At 45.5% G+C, this 15,100-nt stretch overlaps 2 protein-coding genes across 2 annotated transcripts; one reads left to right on the top strand and one right to left on the bottom strand.

The window, feature by feature from the left end:
• Positions 1 to 70: 70 nt before the first annotated feature.
• On the bottom strand, positions 71 to 2,560 carry rsad2 (radical S-adenosyl methionine domain containing 2). Its single transcript, XM_084014177.1, has 6 exons — positions 2,138 to 2,560; positions 1,882 to 2,043; positions 1,560 to 1,789; positions 1,315 to 1,464; positions 732 to 764; positions 71 to 637 (listed from the first exon to the last, which is right to left on the bottom strand). Exons 1-6 carry the CDS (start codon positions 2,481 to 2,483, stop codon positions 473 to 475), a joined length of 1,086 nt encoding a protein of 361 aa, XP_083870303.1. The 5' UTR covers positions 2,484 to 2,560; the 3' UTR covers positions 71 to 472.
• Positions 2,561 to 3,235: 675 nt separating this feature from the next.
• Positions 3,236 to 7,471, top strand: cmpk2 (cytidine monophosphate (UMP-CMP) kinase 2, mitochondrial). The gene is made up of 5 exons (XM_084014176.1): positions 3,236 to 3,914; positions 4,207 to 4,321; positions 4,675 to 4,876; positions 5,080 to 5,313; positions 6,811 to 7,471. The coding sequence occupies exons 1-5, from the start codon at positions 3,321 to 3,323 to the stop codon at positions 6,929 to 6,931; spliced, it is 1,266 nt and encodes a 421-aa protein (XP_083870302.1). The 5' UTR covers positions 3,236 to 3,320; the 3' UTR covers positions 6,932 to 7,471.
• Positions 7,472 to 15,100: the final 7,629 nt, after the last annotated feature.

The following is a 15,100-nucleotide window of genomic DNA, read 5'->3' on the forward strand; positions in this document are numbered from 1 at the left end:
TGTGAATATGGGGGCCCTCAAGTCTGAAGAAAACTTTGTGAAATGCAATGTATAACCCCACATGAAAGTCTTTTATTATTTTATTATTTTATTAACAACATTTTAATATATTACATACAAAAATATCAATTGACAGAGATAGAACAATAAATAAGCACCAGGGAAGACTGTCAAAAGTGCTTTAGTTGTGGAACCTCTCCTGGAGGTAGAACAAAGTACAACAATGACTTCATTTTCCTGTAATTAATTACTTGCTTGCTTGCTTGCTGGGATTGTCCCAGAAACACCAATCAATGGTTTGCTGGAAAGCTGAAGCTGTGCTAAATAGAACGTCTCTACACTTGTGTTCTACAACCATCAGCAAAAGTATTAAGTTTGAAAAGTAACAGCTGTAAAGACACGAGGACATTATACACATCAAGCGAGCAATCGCTCAGTGGAGGTAAACCAAAAATGGAGTCGCAGGTTTTTTTCACCACTCCAGCTTCATGTTGGCTTTGCTCCACACATATTTCCCTCCTCTCTTCAGAAACATCTTTTCATCGAAGCCACTGAAGAGAATGGCCGCCTTCACGCCCACATCCAGGATGGACTTGGACGGGTCCTTCCGTCCCTCTCGACAGTCCAGGAAACGCATCTGAACAATGACGAAAAGATTAATTCAGCTTGACATTTAAATGCTCGTCAAATGTGGTTTAAAAAAAAGTTTAGTCCATAGACAGCAGACTTACATATTCGTCCAGGATCAGGTAGGAATTCCTCATCTGTGAAGACAAAGAAGGCCACAAACTTCTGTTATGTCAGTCTGGGAGCGTTTTCATTTCTGACAAGGCGCAGGAAGAATCGGTCTCTGCCTCTGTACACTTTTTAGTCGGGCCTCGGTCCAATGAACATGGCGGACATTTCACTTGGTATAACACTATATATTTGCACACACAGAATCCCACTCTGTTTTCCCTCTGTAGCCTCACATTTAGCCACAAGCAGTAGCCCGTTGTGACCATGTACACCCCGATGTTGTAAACTCTGAGTGCTTGATCTCGGCAGGAAGCCCCAGGTGGTGGGGAATATTATGCAGGAGTGAATAACATGGGAATTCAATTCATAGCGATTACCACCGCATTATTTCAATATCAAATTATCTACAACAGCTACACAGACTTGGGTTTCATTTTCACTTCATTAGAATGTGACAGGTTTGGCTGAGATGTTATCTCTAATTTCATCACTTTCCCAAATTAGACGCTTCCAAGTGGTAAACATAAACATATCAGTCATATTTTTTCCCACTGATCAAACAATCTCATCTCACACCTTCTCGTTGGACTCGGGAACGAGGCAGGGGACGCCGCTGTGTCTCTCCAGGAAGTCCTGGAACATCTCCTCGCTGATGACGAACCTCTCCGCCTCCCTCAGGGCTTCCTCTCCTGCGTTTTCCCCATCGATCAGCAGACACTGGAATACCTGAGCACAGGAAGCAACGGGCAGAGAGGGTGACTACACACGTCGATGGTACGCCGCGGCGTCAACATACACGCTCTCCTCCATTCCGTCTTCACCTTCCAGCGGCACGGGTTGAGCTGGAGGATGCTCTCGGCCATGTCCTCGTCCACGTTGAAGGTGTTGATGACCGAGTTGATTTTGAACGCCACCTTGTACTGCTGGCACCAGCCGCGGATCTTGTGAAGGTTGTCGACGTGGCTCTTCCTGCCCTGGGTTCTGCCAATCAGCTGGTTGGTTTCTTCGTTGAAACTGTCGCAGGAGATGGCCAGGATGTCCAGATCATCGCCTGGAGAGTTTTTAGGACCGGGCGTTACATTTTGCATCGACAACAAATGCATTTTTCTTCTGAGAATAACAAAAATATGCTAATTTACTCACCATATTTCTGGAACCATTTTTCTTTGATCATGCTTCCATTGCTGACGATGCTGACGCTCGGGAGCTGGAGGTCCTGTTTGCAGTACCGAACCAATTCCCCCATAAATTCTCCTTTTTCGTGCAAGAAAGGCTCTCCTCCAGAGAAGTTGATCTTCTCCATGCCTAACAGACAGAGGGATTAATTTAGATGTTTGACTCCACACACACACACACACACACACACACACACAAAAACACACTGAGCTGTCTCATTTACCTGATTCCTTCAGGAGTCTGAGGCCCCTCTTGGCTTCCTCCAGAGGCAGGACGAAGGACGTTTTTGCGGTGTGGAAGCAAAATCCACATTTGTAATTACACTTGCGTGTAAAATGATAGTTGACACTTGTTGGAGTCGTCGCGTTCCGGCCGTTGCTTTGGATCTCTTTTGTGTCCGCGGGTGATGGTGCAGTCCGCCTGAAGACTCCGTAACAAACTTTGGAAAAGACGCTTGCAAAAATAGAGTGCAAAAAGCTGACGCAGAGCTGCAGCAGCAGCAGCGGAGACTCGACCACAGTGGATAAAAGCATCTTCAGTCCAGCCAGTGCATTAAACTGTGGGGGCATAGACGCGTCTTAAATAGTGCACGAACACACCTTATGACGGGAGTCTCTCAGCTGATCGCCTGGTTTAGTTTCTGTTTACAAACGTCGAAAACGAAACTCAGCTGGGTGCAGATGGCCTGCAGCGATATCACGTTCATTATTTATTAATCATACAGATTATGCAACACTGATACAAATTACGCTGATAGGGGATATTTTTTGTGACATTTAAAACAGAAGATTTGCACTCGCATGACGTTCAACCACATATGCATTACTGCCAATAAAAGTGTATTTGCAGTTTTGCTCCACTCTTATTCATCAGGTTGCTTTCGGAGGAAAGTGAGCACGAGCCAAAATTGTGTCACACCAAATATGGAAGCCCATTTCCGCCACCATCAGGAGAAAAAAGATAACACTTTCTCAAAAGAGTGACTTAGTATCCAAAAAATAATTACTTAGTATCTCAGAATAATGACGCATTACACCACGTCATTATCTTGAGAAGCTAAGTCATAATTTTTGAGAAAGATTATCCTTATTCTGAGATATTAAGTCATTATTTTGAGATACTACGTCATTAGTTTCTCTTTTTATCCCTCACAGTGGCTGAAATGGGCTTCCATGGCGACACAGCTTGCATATTTCTACTGCTGTCATTTATTGTTTATACATGTGAGTCGAGGAACACGTTCCTCAACTTGTAGACTACAGCCGCATCATCATCAGGCGGAGCGAAGTCTAAGTTGCGTTTTCCCCGTCTCGGCCGCGGTAACTTTCGTTTTCCCTACAGTGTGAAACGCAGCTTCGCAGTGGCTCATTGAACCAGACAGGAAACTTGTGTGCGGTGAACCGAATATGGCGCGGCGCACCATGTCTCTCCTCCCCCGCTGGTCCTCCCGTGTGTTTGCCGTGGAGCTGGACGGAGCTCCCGTCTACTTCTCGACCGGAGAGAAGCACCGCGGGGAGGAAGCGCCGCGGCTGTTCGGAGACGCGCAGAAGGGCGCGCGGTGCTACTCTCTCCTCGTCTGCGGCGGCGACAGGATCAGACGCGCCAGGTTCCACGGGCAGCTGGGAGACAGACTGCGGAGAGACTTGCCTCCAGAGTGTCGCTTGTCTCCCATGTCCTCGTTCCTGCCGAACGTCGAGGGCTCTCTCTTAAAGGGCTACTTTTTAAACGATCATTCCGAGCGCTCGTCCCCGACGGAGCGACTTTTGACTGATTTAACGCACAACGATCCGCTGCTTGTGTGCTCGTACCTAAAAGACGAGGACAGCCAACTGTGGACTCAGCATCTGTGGCCTCATGCGAGCGGCCAAACGGTGGAAGGAGCGTCCAAGGATCACTATGTGGTCCCGTCAGAAGCGCCAGAACATCACCCGTCCACTCTCAACATCGTCAACTCCGATGTTTTCTACAGTTTTGAGGAGGCCCACGACGTCCTTAATGAGGTTATTATCGTCTCACTGTGACATGAGCGGCCTGTTGTACAATAACATCAACAAACAGTCGACCCTATTTGTAAGATATGGCAGAATGGCACCCTCTTGTGGTTGAGGAAGGTATAGCAAGGTGGCCCAAAGTGCCTCTTAATGCTTCCATTTATCCATCAGTGCCAGGTGGCTCGCAGTGTGTGTGTGTGTGTGTGTGTGTGTGTGTGTGTGTGTGTGTGTGTGTGTGTGCCACAGTCTATGACTCCCCCCTGCCTCCTCTCACAGCAGCAAACTGATTTCTGTTCTGCAGTGCGGTGACATCATCCCAGAGGCCGCGTCTGTGCTGGAGCTGCTGCCCGGCCGAGCGGAGGCCAGAAGTAAACCAGACTTCCCTGTTATTGTCATAGAGGGCCTGGATGCCACAGGTTAATGCCATTACCTCATAAATAAATACGGGATCAGCATGATGTATAGATGTCTGGCCACAGTGATGGCCAGTTGTTCTCTGCTCGAGCCCATTATCTGCCAGCGAGCGCGGCCTAATGGCATATCGTGTGTCATGAGCTCAGGAAAGTTACATCACTGTGAGAATGGTTTATTGAAGAGCTTGCTCGTGTGACACTCTTTGCGAGGCCTCGGGGAGACTCGACCACGCCGGCAGGATGCTCACCTCAGTCCCTTATCACATAAAAGAAAGAAAGAAAGAAATTCTGCTTTTGTGTTCTCTGAAAACTCTCCCTGTCTTTGTGTTTCTTCTCCCTCCCTCTCCCCATCACAGGCAAGACAACTCTGACTGAGTCTCTGAAGGATGCACTCGGGGCCTCTCTTCTGCGGTCCCCTCCCATGTGTCTGTCCCCCATGAGGGCCCGCTTTGATCGCGAGCCGCCCCTCATCCGCAGGGCCTTCTACGCTCTGGGAAACTACATCACAGCAGAACAAATAGGCCAGGAGGCCACGAAGACACCTGTCATCGTTGACAGGTAAAGACGGCTGAGATGTTGCCGGTGTTGTGACGCTTGCCTGTTGCGTGACCCGTTATGAGAGTAGAATGGGACAAAAGAAACATTCCACTGGGATCTGGACCTACAGTTCAGCATTCAACATCTCCTACTCCACCTGTGAGTTACCTGATCATCCATCCTTCCATCCGTCGTTCACCTTTCAATGTGTGGTCTGTCCCCAGGTTCTGGCACAGCACAGCAGCGTACGCCATCGCCACAGCAGTGAGCGGTCCGGTGTGCAGCCTTCCGGCAGAGGGTTCCGAGGTTTACCGTTGGCCCGGCGACCTGCTCCAGCCCAGCCTGGTGGTCTTACTCACCCTGGACCCCGAGGAGAGGAAGAGGAGGCTGAGGGACAGAGGTCAAGGAAAGACTGAAGAGGAACAAGAGCTGGACCACAACCAGCTTTTCAGACTCAAGTGAGATATTTGGATCACATAATATGTGTGTGTGGGATACTGTATGTTTCAGGCATTCAAAATACCTGGTAGGGCAAATTATTTTTATTATCAGTTACCCTAATCTAATTTTAGAAGCTAATTGCTTCTTTGATCAATTGATTTATTGCTTACAAAATAAGTTATACACACACACACACACACATCCAGTGTCATTTAGGTGCTGGATAAAGGAAATATCTAACAGAATTTAAACACCCAATAGCTCTCGTTTTAAGGATTTATTTCCACTAGCGTTTCGAGCACAAAGCCCTTCCTCAGACTTTGAAGTCGGAAACGGCAGCTATATGGTGGGAAACGTGATATAATTGTAGAAAAACTCCCATCACATTTCCCAGAAACCCAAGCTGACGTCTTCAAATTGCTTGTTATGTGTCTAAAAGCCAGCGATACTCAATATGCAGTCATACAAAACAGAAAAAGTAACGCATGCTGAGATATGAGATTAAAAAAAAGATTGATTTTTATCATCAAAATAGTTTGTATTTCATGCGATTGATCATTTCAGCACAAATAGTGGGATTACTTTTCCTAAAACGAGTGAAAGAAACGGAAGCACAAATTGTTTCCAATGCAAATAAACTCATTTCAAAATTCCTGAAACCTTTAAAATAACATTCTAAGCTTATATAATTTGATAAAATGAGCATTTTATTAGTAGTCATATATATTTAAACATGAATATAGTTCTGTTGGATTGCATTATACACACAATCAATGAATCCGACTGGGGTCCTGCATGGCAGCACTACTGTATGTTCCCCAGAGCAGGTGATGACAGAAAGAGGGAAGGGAGGGGAAAACAAACACAATAGACACACTTTGCGTTGTGACACGTGTGGACAAGTGTTCCGCCGTCTGTGAGTGTGAAAACATGAACTGCAGATCGGGCTACAAACTGTGCTGCGCGTTCCACTTAGTCAGGTCGGCTCAGTCTTTGTCTGATCCATCAAACACTTAACAATCAATTGCTGTCCCGCGGGGGAAGCAGATGATGAGAAAGAACAGGTGATTAGTTGCCGAGCCGTTATGCTCCATTAAGCTGGTCAAAACTCGCGAGGCACTGCCTGCCCAGATAGTCGCTACGCAGACAGGTCGATGGCTACTTTCATTCATCCGCCGTCCTGACATAATGGCCTTTCCACACGGGACAGCCAGATGTTGGGGGCCGGCAGAATTAGAAAATGTGGGAGTCGACTGTCTGCCGCTGAGAGAGTGAGAGATTCGGCCGACTTGGTCAATCACTATGAGGACTGTTCTTCATTTGTCTGAGGAAATGGCTGCGCTCCGAGCCATCTGTGTTGTTTCTCATATGAAAGTTTCTCACATGTCGTGCAAATTTTATCACTCTCCTTGCTGTCAAAAAAAACAAAAAAAAAGCAATGTAAAGTGTCGTTTGCTGTGTTTAAATGCTCGTTTCCCTCACTTGTTGACCAATGTGTTTGCGTGTCCCTGCAGAGTGGAGGCGGCTTACCGGAGGATCAGCGGCCCAGCATGCATCACTGTGGATGCTGGTCCTCCCGCGGACCAAGTGCTCCAGCAAGTGCTGCTTTTAATTAGGGGCAAATGCCACTTGTAAACAGTTGTCTATCTCCCCTGCTGTCGGCCGAGCATCAAGTGGGCGCAGTGCCTCCTTTCGCCACTGGGTGCCAGTAAGGTGTTGTGAATTCGCTAGTAGGAGGAGTGGTGGGGGTTGGAGTGTGGAGAAGAGATTCCTTTTAGAATGAGTAAAGGTTGAATGGCCAGGGGCCAGAACTGCATGCTACAATCAGGAATACATATTCATGTAGACACACACATGCATGCACTGATTCAGACACACACACAGACACACAAAAGTATTGTCAAGAAGAAGTGTGCACTTACAGTAACCGCTGTTGTGACCTCTCAGAAATCAGACGCAGAGTAGCTGCACTTATTGACCACTACTTGTATTTGCACCGACATGGAGGAAGTGGATAGAAACATTTATACGAGCAGCAGTCAGTTCGATTCAAACAGGGAAAAATCGAATCTCAAAATATACAACAGACCCGTGAGAATGAAAAACATTGAAATAGAATCATTTTTGTAAAAAAAAAATAACAATTTCAAATTAAAAGAAATGACACAGAAAATCGGTCTTGGGCTCTCTCCCTGTGAGTTATCGTGTCTTACATAAGCCTAGCAAAGAAGTCAATACTCATGTGCTTTTATAAGAGTATATGAACTTTGTGTGAACACCATGTTTGCTTTTTTTTTCTCGCCACAAAATAAGAGTCCTTTTTTTTGTAGTACGCTGCAGATGGCAATTCCCTGTAGTTCAACTGTGTGATATTGACACAACTGATGCCACTTGTATTGATAACCTGTGTGGCTCACAGTGGAGCTATAGAGTACACTGAGAACATATAGTGCTGTTTGTACTTGATGTCCTCATGGGCACAGGCACAAGTGCACCCACATAAATGGACTTATGCAATTCTAGCTGTGTAAACACCCAGAAGCCTGCACATTTTATATATATATATATATATATATATATATATATATATATATATATAAGGGAGGAAGTTTGGCCTATGTGATGGGAAGATTAATTGGAGGTTTTAGTAATTATGAGCTTGGCAAAGCTGCGGGCTGGAGAAGACAGAGTGACCCATCTCTTTTACTGTGATGCATCAGCAGAGCGCCAACCACTGCAGACCCTATTCATATGGCAATTAATGGAGCGCTGTATATCAATGTCATTCCAGCGCTCCCCCACATAAGTGCATGGATAACTCCTACTGCCAATTACGGCAATCCAATGTTTTACTGAGTGGAGAGGTGCTGTGGATGCAAATCACACCATCACGTGTAATCACATAAACTAAAATAAGGTGTCATTATGTTTATGGAGTATGGATCCCCCTCCATGAGGTAAGTATCTCAGAGGGGTTTATTGAATTCGCAGGGCTTTTCTCGGCCCGCCCGGCGACACGAAACGAATGTAGCGCTGGGCTGGGTGGAATTTTGATTGCCATTAACACGGTAGCCTCGCTCTCAAGAGAGTCCAAAATTTATGAAGTAGGAGAGCAAAGCAATTAGGCATCACGCCATACATCATACCTGAATGCAACGCTGTGTGTTGCCCCTGGTGTCGGCCATATTTCCATGTCAGATGTTATGCTTTGTTATTCTTGGCAACGCGGAGTGACTCGTGGTATCATGCCATTACTGCCCCTCAACACTACTGTATTATGACATTAATGGCCCATAATCACAGCACATTACACGCACGCTGCAATAATTCGCTTTTGCGTTCGTTAATAGTGTTTTTCCACGTCGAAGCGTTAAGCGCTGCTCGGTTGATTTTGTCCGATCGCCAGGATACACACCGAGGTCTTAACGATAACAACAACTTGCACAGTGGACGCTCGTTTTTTCGAACTTCGAGGGAAGAAGAAGAAGGGGGAAAAAAAGAAGGTAATGCAATCTGGGTTGCGAACTGCATTCGTGGAAAAACTTAAGAAAAGGGTCAGGAGGAACTCGGCCTCATACACATGTACGTACACACGACTATACAGCCAAACCTACATGAGACACACACACACACACAACTCACCCTGTATGGGGCCACTTTGCACTACACTCCTCAACTTCAATATTTCATCTGCACAACAGAGAAGGAGCAGCAGAGAGGAGGAAAAGCCCTCCATGAAATAATTAAAGATCCAGCAGGGATGCAGCAGCACAGCAGCCGCCGTCCCATCCTAAGTAATAGATCAAATGAAAGCTGTCCCTCAGATCATTAATAATGAGTGTGGTATGGAGACTGGGGAGGGAGGGAGGGCATAGGGTTGGTACAGGTTGGGGGAGGGAGGGAGGGCATTGGGGGAAGCCAAGGTGTTTTTCTGTATGTGTGTGTGTGTGTGTGTGTGTGTGTTAGGAGTGTGGTCGGGCTGGGGGTGGGACGGCGGAATAGTAGTCTGGGTCCCCTGGCAGAGACCCCAGTGGGCCTCACTTGGCAGTCACATGAAGCGGCATGGCAAGAGGAGTCATGCATATGATTTGGCACCAAGTGTCTGCCAAACTCTAAAGAGCCCACAGCAATATCTATCCACATCCGGCGTCACATAAACAACATTTTACCACCGCGAACGAGCAGGTTAGCAGGGGCTAATAATGTTCCCTTCAATCAGGGAAGGGCGTCAGAGCAGTGACGGGATATGATGGTGGATTTTTTTTTTTTGGGAGAGCTGAGTTAGCTAGACATGCAGGGGACGGGGGTCTGTCTGCGTTGGGGGAGGGGTAAAAAGAGGGAAGACGAGCTGAGGGGAAGGCTGGAAAAGGAGGAGAGGATGGTGGATGGGGAGGGGGGAAGGGGGGGGGGTGTTGTGGATGCTGTCATCTGTGGGCTCAAGTCCCTCCAGGTTTCTCCAGCTGGCAGGTACACTGCATTTCCCAATCACCATCATCAGCCCCAAATACAGTATGTAGCATCCCCCCAAGCAGCTTCAAATACCATCCGAGGTCCTTCCTACATTTTCACCAACATCCCAACAACTGCCAGGGTCGGTCTGTAATGGAATTACACCAGATTGGAGTGATTGCAAAAACAAAAAATCCCAGATATGTTTAAGAGGACATTTGAATTCCAAGATTAGAATCCTTCTCAAAAACATCATATATTTTAAAGACTATTAAACCAGACTGAGGGGAAATTAGATTATATCACTGAGTTTGAGTTGAGCCAGTATCTTGGTCCAACCAGCCCGATCTCCTCTACAACCCATGTTGCACATAAACACACCGCACGCATGCACAGCACTACCACCTCCCACTGAACACAGCGGGTGGCAGCAGACACCCCAGCCCCGTCCTCTGTGAATGACGGCTGGTGGGATGTAAAAACACACCGCAACTGATCCGTGTGTGAAATGTTGTGTCGAAAAGGCATACAGCAAAGCCCCAAATGAGGTTGAAATGGCAAAAGCGAGGCAGAGATGCAGGGGATTACTTTGTTTGAAGACAAAATACATATAAAGTTTTGGAAATATCCCATCAAAAGCATGTATAATTCAACAGCTTTTCATCATCGTGCTCACCCTTTGTCACGGTGCGTGAATGCTGATTTCTCTGTCTGATAGGTGCAGGCATTAGGCACAGCAGGCTGTATATTCGGGGTTATATATTCAGGTTGTGCTTATTTTCTGATGTTTTCAGGGGATAGGTGCTGCATAGTTTGCGATGATTGCATGAAACCTCGCCCGTTTTTTTGCCTGGCGGCTGTTGGGGAGGCTTCACCAGGAACGGTTAAATATTTAAACACCGCTGTGAGATCTCATTAAAAACGGCACATCAGCCCCCACAAGGCCCCTACAGCACTCCCTTCGCACACTCCCCCGAAAAAAACCCAGTTAGAACTCAGCAGAGTGTGACAAAACAGTTATTGTCTGTTTACTGTGGAGGACTTGTGATAAATCATCATATCCTGTCAAATAAGGCAGCTGGCAGTCGTGTTGACAAGTGGTAAGTCATCATACGAGAGTGGAGGAAAAAAATGATTGAGAATTCAGTTCTGTTTTGACAGCTGCAAACACACAGAAATATGCCAAAAACAAAACAACATGACAGCTAGACCAGACTAATATTTCCATAACACACATATGAAAACAAGACGGAGAACAAACTTTGGCTCTCTGGAGTCTTCTTGCCTCCTCACAAAATCTGGGCAATTAATTCCAACTCCATTGTTTGGGGCTTCCCTATTTTTAGCCTGGCTGCCCTCTCAAATAAATTGATTTCCTGTGGCGAACTTGGAATGTTCCTTGTGTGCCATGTTTTTTTTTTTTTTCCTCCTCCCTCCTCCAAACACACAAATACCGTCCTTTTCCCCCCAGAGGAATAAATCAAAGGCAACACTGCCAAGTTCTACGCAGCTGTATATGTGTGTGTGTGTGTGTGTCTGTATCTCTTTTTTCTACTTGAAAATGGGTTATTTTTGTTTCAGTTCCATTAATGCTTAGGCATGTCTCCTACTTCATCTGGCATCAGCAGACAGCTGAGAAGCTACTTGCTTGACAAGCAAGAGGCTGACTGACTCTCAAAATACCTAAACTGACTCGCTCGCTTGCTTGCTTGCTTGCTCTCTCTCTCCCTCTCCCTCTCTCCGTCTCTGGCCTTACTCTTTGATTTAATCTCTCATGAGACACAGAGGTCTGGCTTTTGCGGTCCCTACCACAGAAATAATGGCTGGGTCAAAACAGACTAAGCTTCTCAGATCGCGGGCAGATATTTAAACACACAGCACTACACATAAATAAAAGTAGAGCAACTTGATCCTGGATTCTTGTAATGGTGTCAGGGGAGCCGCCGGTCTTTGATGAGCACTACTAAAGACAGATGCATGGTGGTTGGGAGGGGGGGGGGAAGAAAGCACTTGCAGGGGAAAGAAGAGCATTACAATGCACAGACTGACAAAGATAGTGAGAAGAATATGAATCATTAAGCAGAGCAAATGTTTGCTCAACTTCAGTGGGACTGTAAAAAAAAAAAATGCAACCACACACTGTCGTACGTCTAATTACTTTTTTAATCATGGCGCTGTTAGCTCAGCGTACCAAATGCTCGCCGAAGTGGCGGGGCGTATTTGAATCCACCCGTGCATTTTCTAAAAAACCAGATGACCGCGGGATTTGGCGAGGCTTACGTTTTTTCCATTTCTGTTGTCACAGACTGCCTGGTGAGTAAGTAAAAGATTGTAAGTAAGGACTTTTGGGTGTGAAAACATAGAGAGAGAGAAAGAGAAAAGAGGAGAGACACAAATGAGAGAAACATACCAGTAGATCCCAATACCTTATCCTGACTAAGCCATCTGAATCCCTCTACACCCATTTGGCTTGCTCACTCTACGGCTCTCCTGTGTGAGAGACGAGGCATCTGCCTACTTTACAGTCCTCTCACTGCACCTCAGAAAATATTGAGTTTATAGCCGCTCATCTCCATAATCAACACCGTATACCCAGCAGCCTACGGGAGGAGGGAGGGGGGGGATTCACTCTGGGTTTACCTCCCAAACTCTTCCCACAGGCCACTCCTCCCGCTGTCTAAACAGAGTCTGGCGAGCGGTCCTCGAGGTGTGATAGAAATGTTTCCACAGGTCTGACTCACTTCGAGGCACTTCCAACGTTGTCCACCTCTGATAGGAAAAACTAGTGAGGCAGAATATGATGTGATAAAACGTCTCAGCGTTTCCTACGTATGCATTTGAACGCTATAAAGCCAGTTGTTTTAGCCTCATGACAGGAGGAAATGATGAAACCTCATAGGAACAGTTCCAGGTAAACCCGGCCGTAAACTCAAACTGCACCGGTGACACACACACACACACACACACACACACACACACACACACACACAAAAAGACAGAAAACATCTTGCCTTCCAAACACCCTCTACAAAGCCAAGTGATGATGTAGCTGGCTAGAGTCCGGCTGGAGCAGTTATCCATCTCGCTCCTGCGCTGCCAGCTGTCAGAGTACACAACTCCAGCTAGCTCGCCAGTGGCAGGTGTAATCAATATGGACTCCACAGAGAGTTGCACTACCAGAGGCCAGTCTCCACTCTCGAACCCATCTCCGTCTCTCCAGGGGAAACAGTAGGCAGGCGGGCAGGGAGAGTACGTTTGATGTCTCCTCCAGGGCCGAGTTGGAGCAGCCCACTATATAGCGCTGTAGCAGGGAGATGATTAATCCTGCCTATTGGATGCACCATCATGTTTGAGTTAGACTGAGGTATACTTGCAAAAAAGTTGTCTCGTTAGAAAAACTGTATAAAAGGAAACAACTGTCAGTACCTGTAAAGAACATTCCAGCTCAAGCATATGAGCTGATTACATCTGATATTCAGTGAGGGGGTCTGGGGGACCTCTGGGGGTCAAACACTTAATATGTTGCATTCTGCAGAATTTTTCTACATCAATTTACAGTGGAAATGTCTTTATGTAAAGGATAACAAGATTCCGCCGCGAGTTTACAATTCAAAATATGAAAATAAAATGGAATATAATGCAGTTAGGCTCTAGGGCATTCTCTGTTGCTTTCAAATATTTATTCTCCCGTAGATCGACTTTGCATTTAATGTCATCTCTGCTGAGTCAGCACACGTGTGTGTGTGTAAGTTGTGTCTGTTGTGTCTGTTGTTTGGGGAAGTTACCTCTTTAAAGCAACATTTAAGAAGTTTTCCTCTTCGGTCCCCCTACAGGTTGGAAGCGGAATTGTCCAGTACTGCCGTCGTAAATAATTTAGCCTACCACAGCCTACCGTCGCACGCACCTTATCTGTTTGTATGCAGAACCGGCTCTGGAAATGATGAACGATATGAACGATGTCCAGTGACAAGGTAGAGTAGCTAATGCCTTAGCTAAGATTAGCTAACATGAGCCATAGCAATAGTTCCATATATATTAGCACAATAGCTAACGCCTTAGCTAACATTAGCCAATAAAATAATCGACAATGTATTGTACACAGATGCACACTGTTGGGAAAAAAAAGATTACCGGTATTATTTACAAGTCCAGCAGCAACAAAGCCAAGTCACCATCCGTCTTGCATTTTGTAGCCTCCTTCAGCTCTCGCCAACGAGTGTGAGCCGGTCCGAACTCTCGTACGAACTCGTTCTTTGTCATGCTTCCGTTTTCTTTTCTTCGCCTCATCGGATATTATACTCCTCCTTTTCTTTGCAGTACCCTGTCATACTAGTTTATTAACTATTATGTTTGCTTATGATTATTTTGGTTGCCTGTTGTACCATAACCATTTTTTTAAATGTGTATTTCTTCAATCTATAGATTAGTGAATAACTTGGATTTAATGCTTTAGCTGATAAAATAGTTACGAAGATAACATTGTCAAAACAAAACATACAACACAATTGTCGTAATGTTCCGATGATGATGCAAGGCAGTAAATATTTAGCTGGTTTGCTCATGCACTTAATTCCATAACAAACCCATCTTACTTTTATACTGTAAAGTCATTAGTGTTAATGGTAATGTATGGCGAGAACAGTGTAGACTTATTAAAAATTCTAAATTCTGTCAAGTTGTGTAGGAGTTTTGACTGATGCATCATTAGCAGTAATTTGAGAGAGGGACAGACAGAACACACGCATGGCACAGCCCCTGAAGGTATTCACTTCTCCACCTAATTTATGGTTCTCTCGCAGTAGAGCAATGGGAAGTGTAAACAGTGAATTTAAAATGATCTTTCATTTTAATGACTTGTTGTTGTCTTTAAAAAATCATTTTCCTGAAATGTTTTCAGGGGATCCGTGGAGGAGTCAGCTAATTTAAAATAGTGTAGATCCAGCCCCAAGACAGAAATCTTATGTATTTGCATGTACTATGCATTTTTTTCCTCCCCAGCACATTCCATTCCATATGCACACACAGAAACACTTACGGGGGTGAAATATTTAGGTAAGCGAGCTGGGATTTCTTTTCCCAAATTCTAGCCCCTTAGAGGCATTCGTCCTATTATTACTACATTCTTGGTTTTGCTGTTTAGCAAGAAAGTAACTTCTGTTTGATCTCGGAATTTACTTTGTATTTAACACATAAAGTGTGTCAACAGTTCTGGTTTCAAAGGCAGAGCGAGTCAAGCTATTGTGTGGTATTCTATATCACAAAAGAGCGCTAAGGAAATGGTATTAGTTTGAAGGCAATTGAGCCATCTTTCACCAAAAAAAAAGGGGCAAAAGACAAGTGGAACTGTGAAATCTC

This window comes from Eutrigla gurnardus (genome assembly GCF_963514095.1).
Source record: "Eutrigla gurnardus genome assembly, chromosome: 7".
Lineage (NCBI taxonomy): Eukaryota > Metazoa > Chordata > Actinopteri > Perciformes > Triglidae > Eutrigla > Eutrigla gurnardus.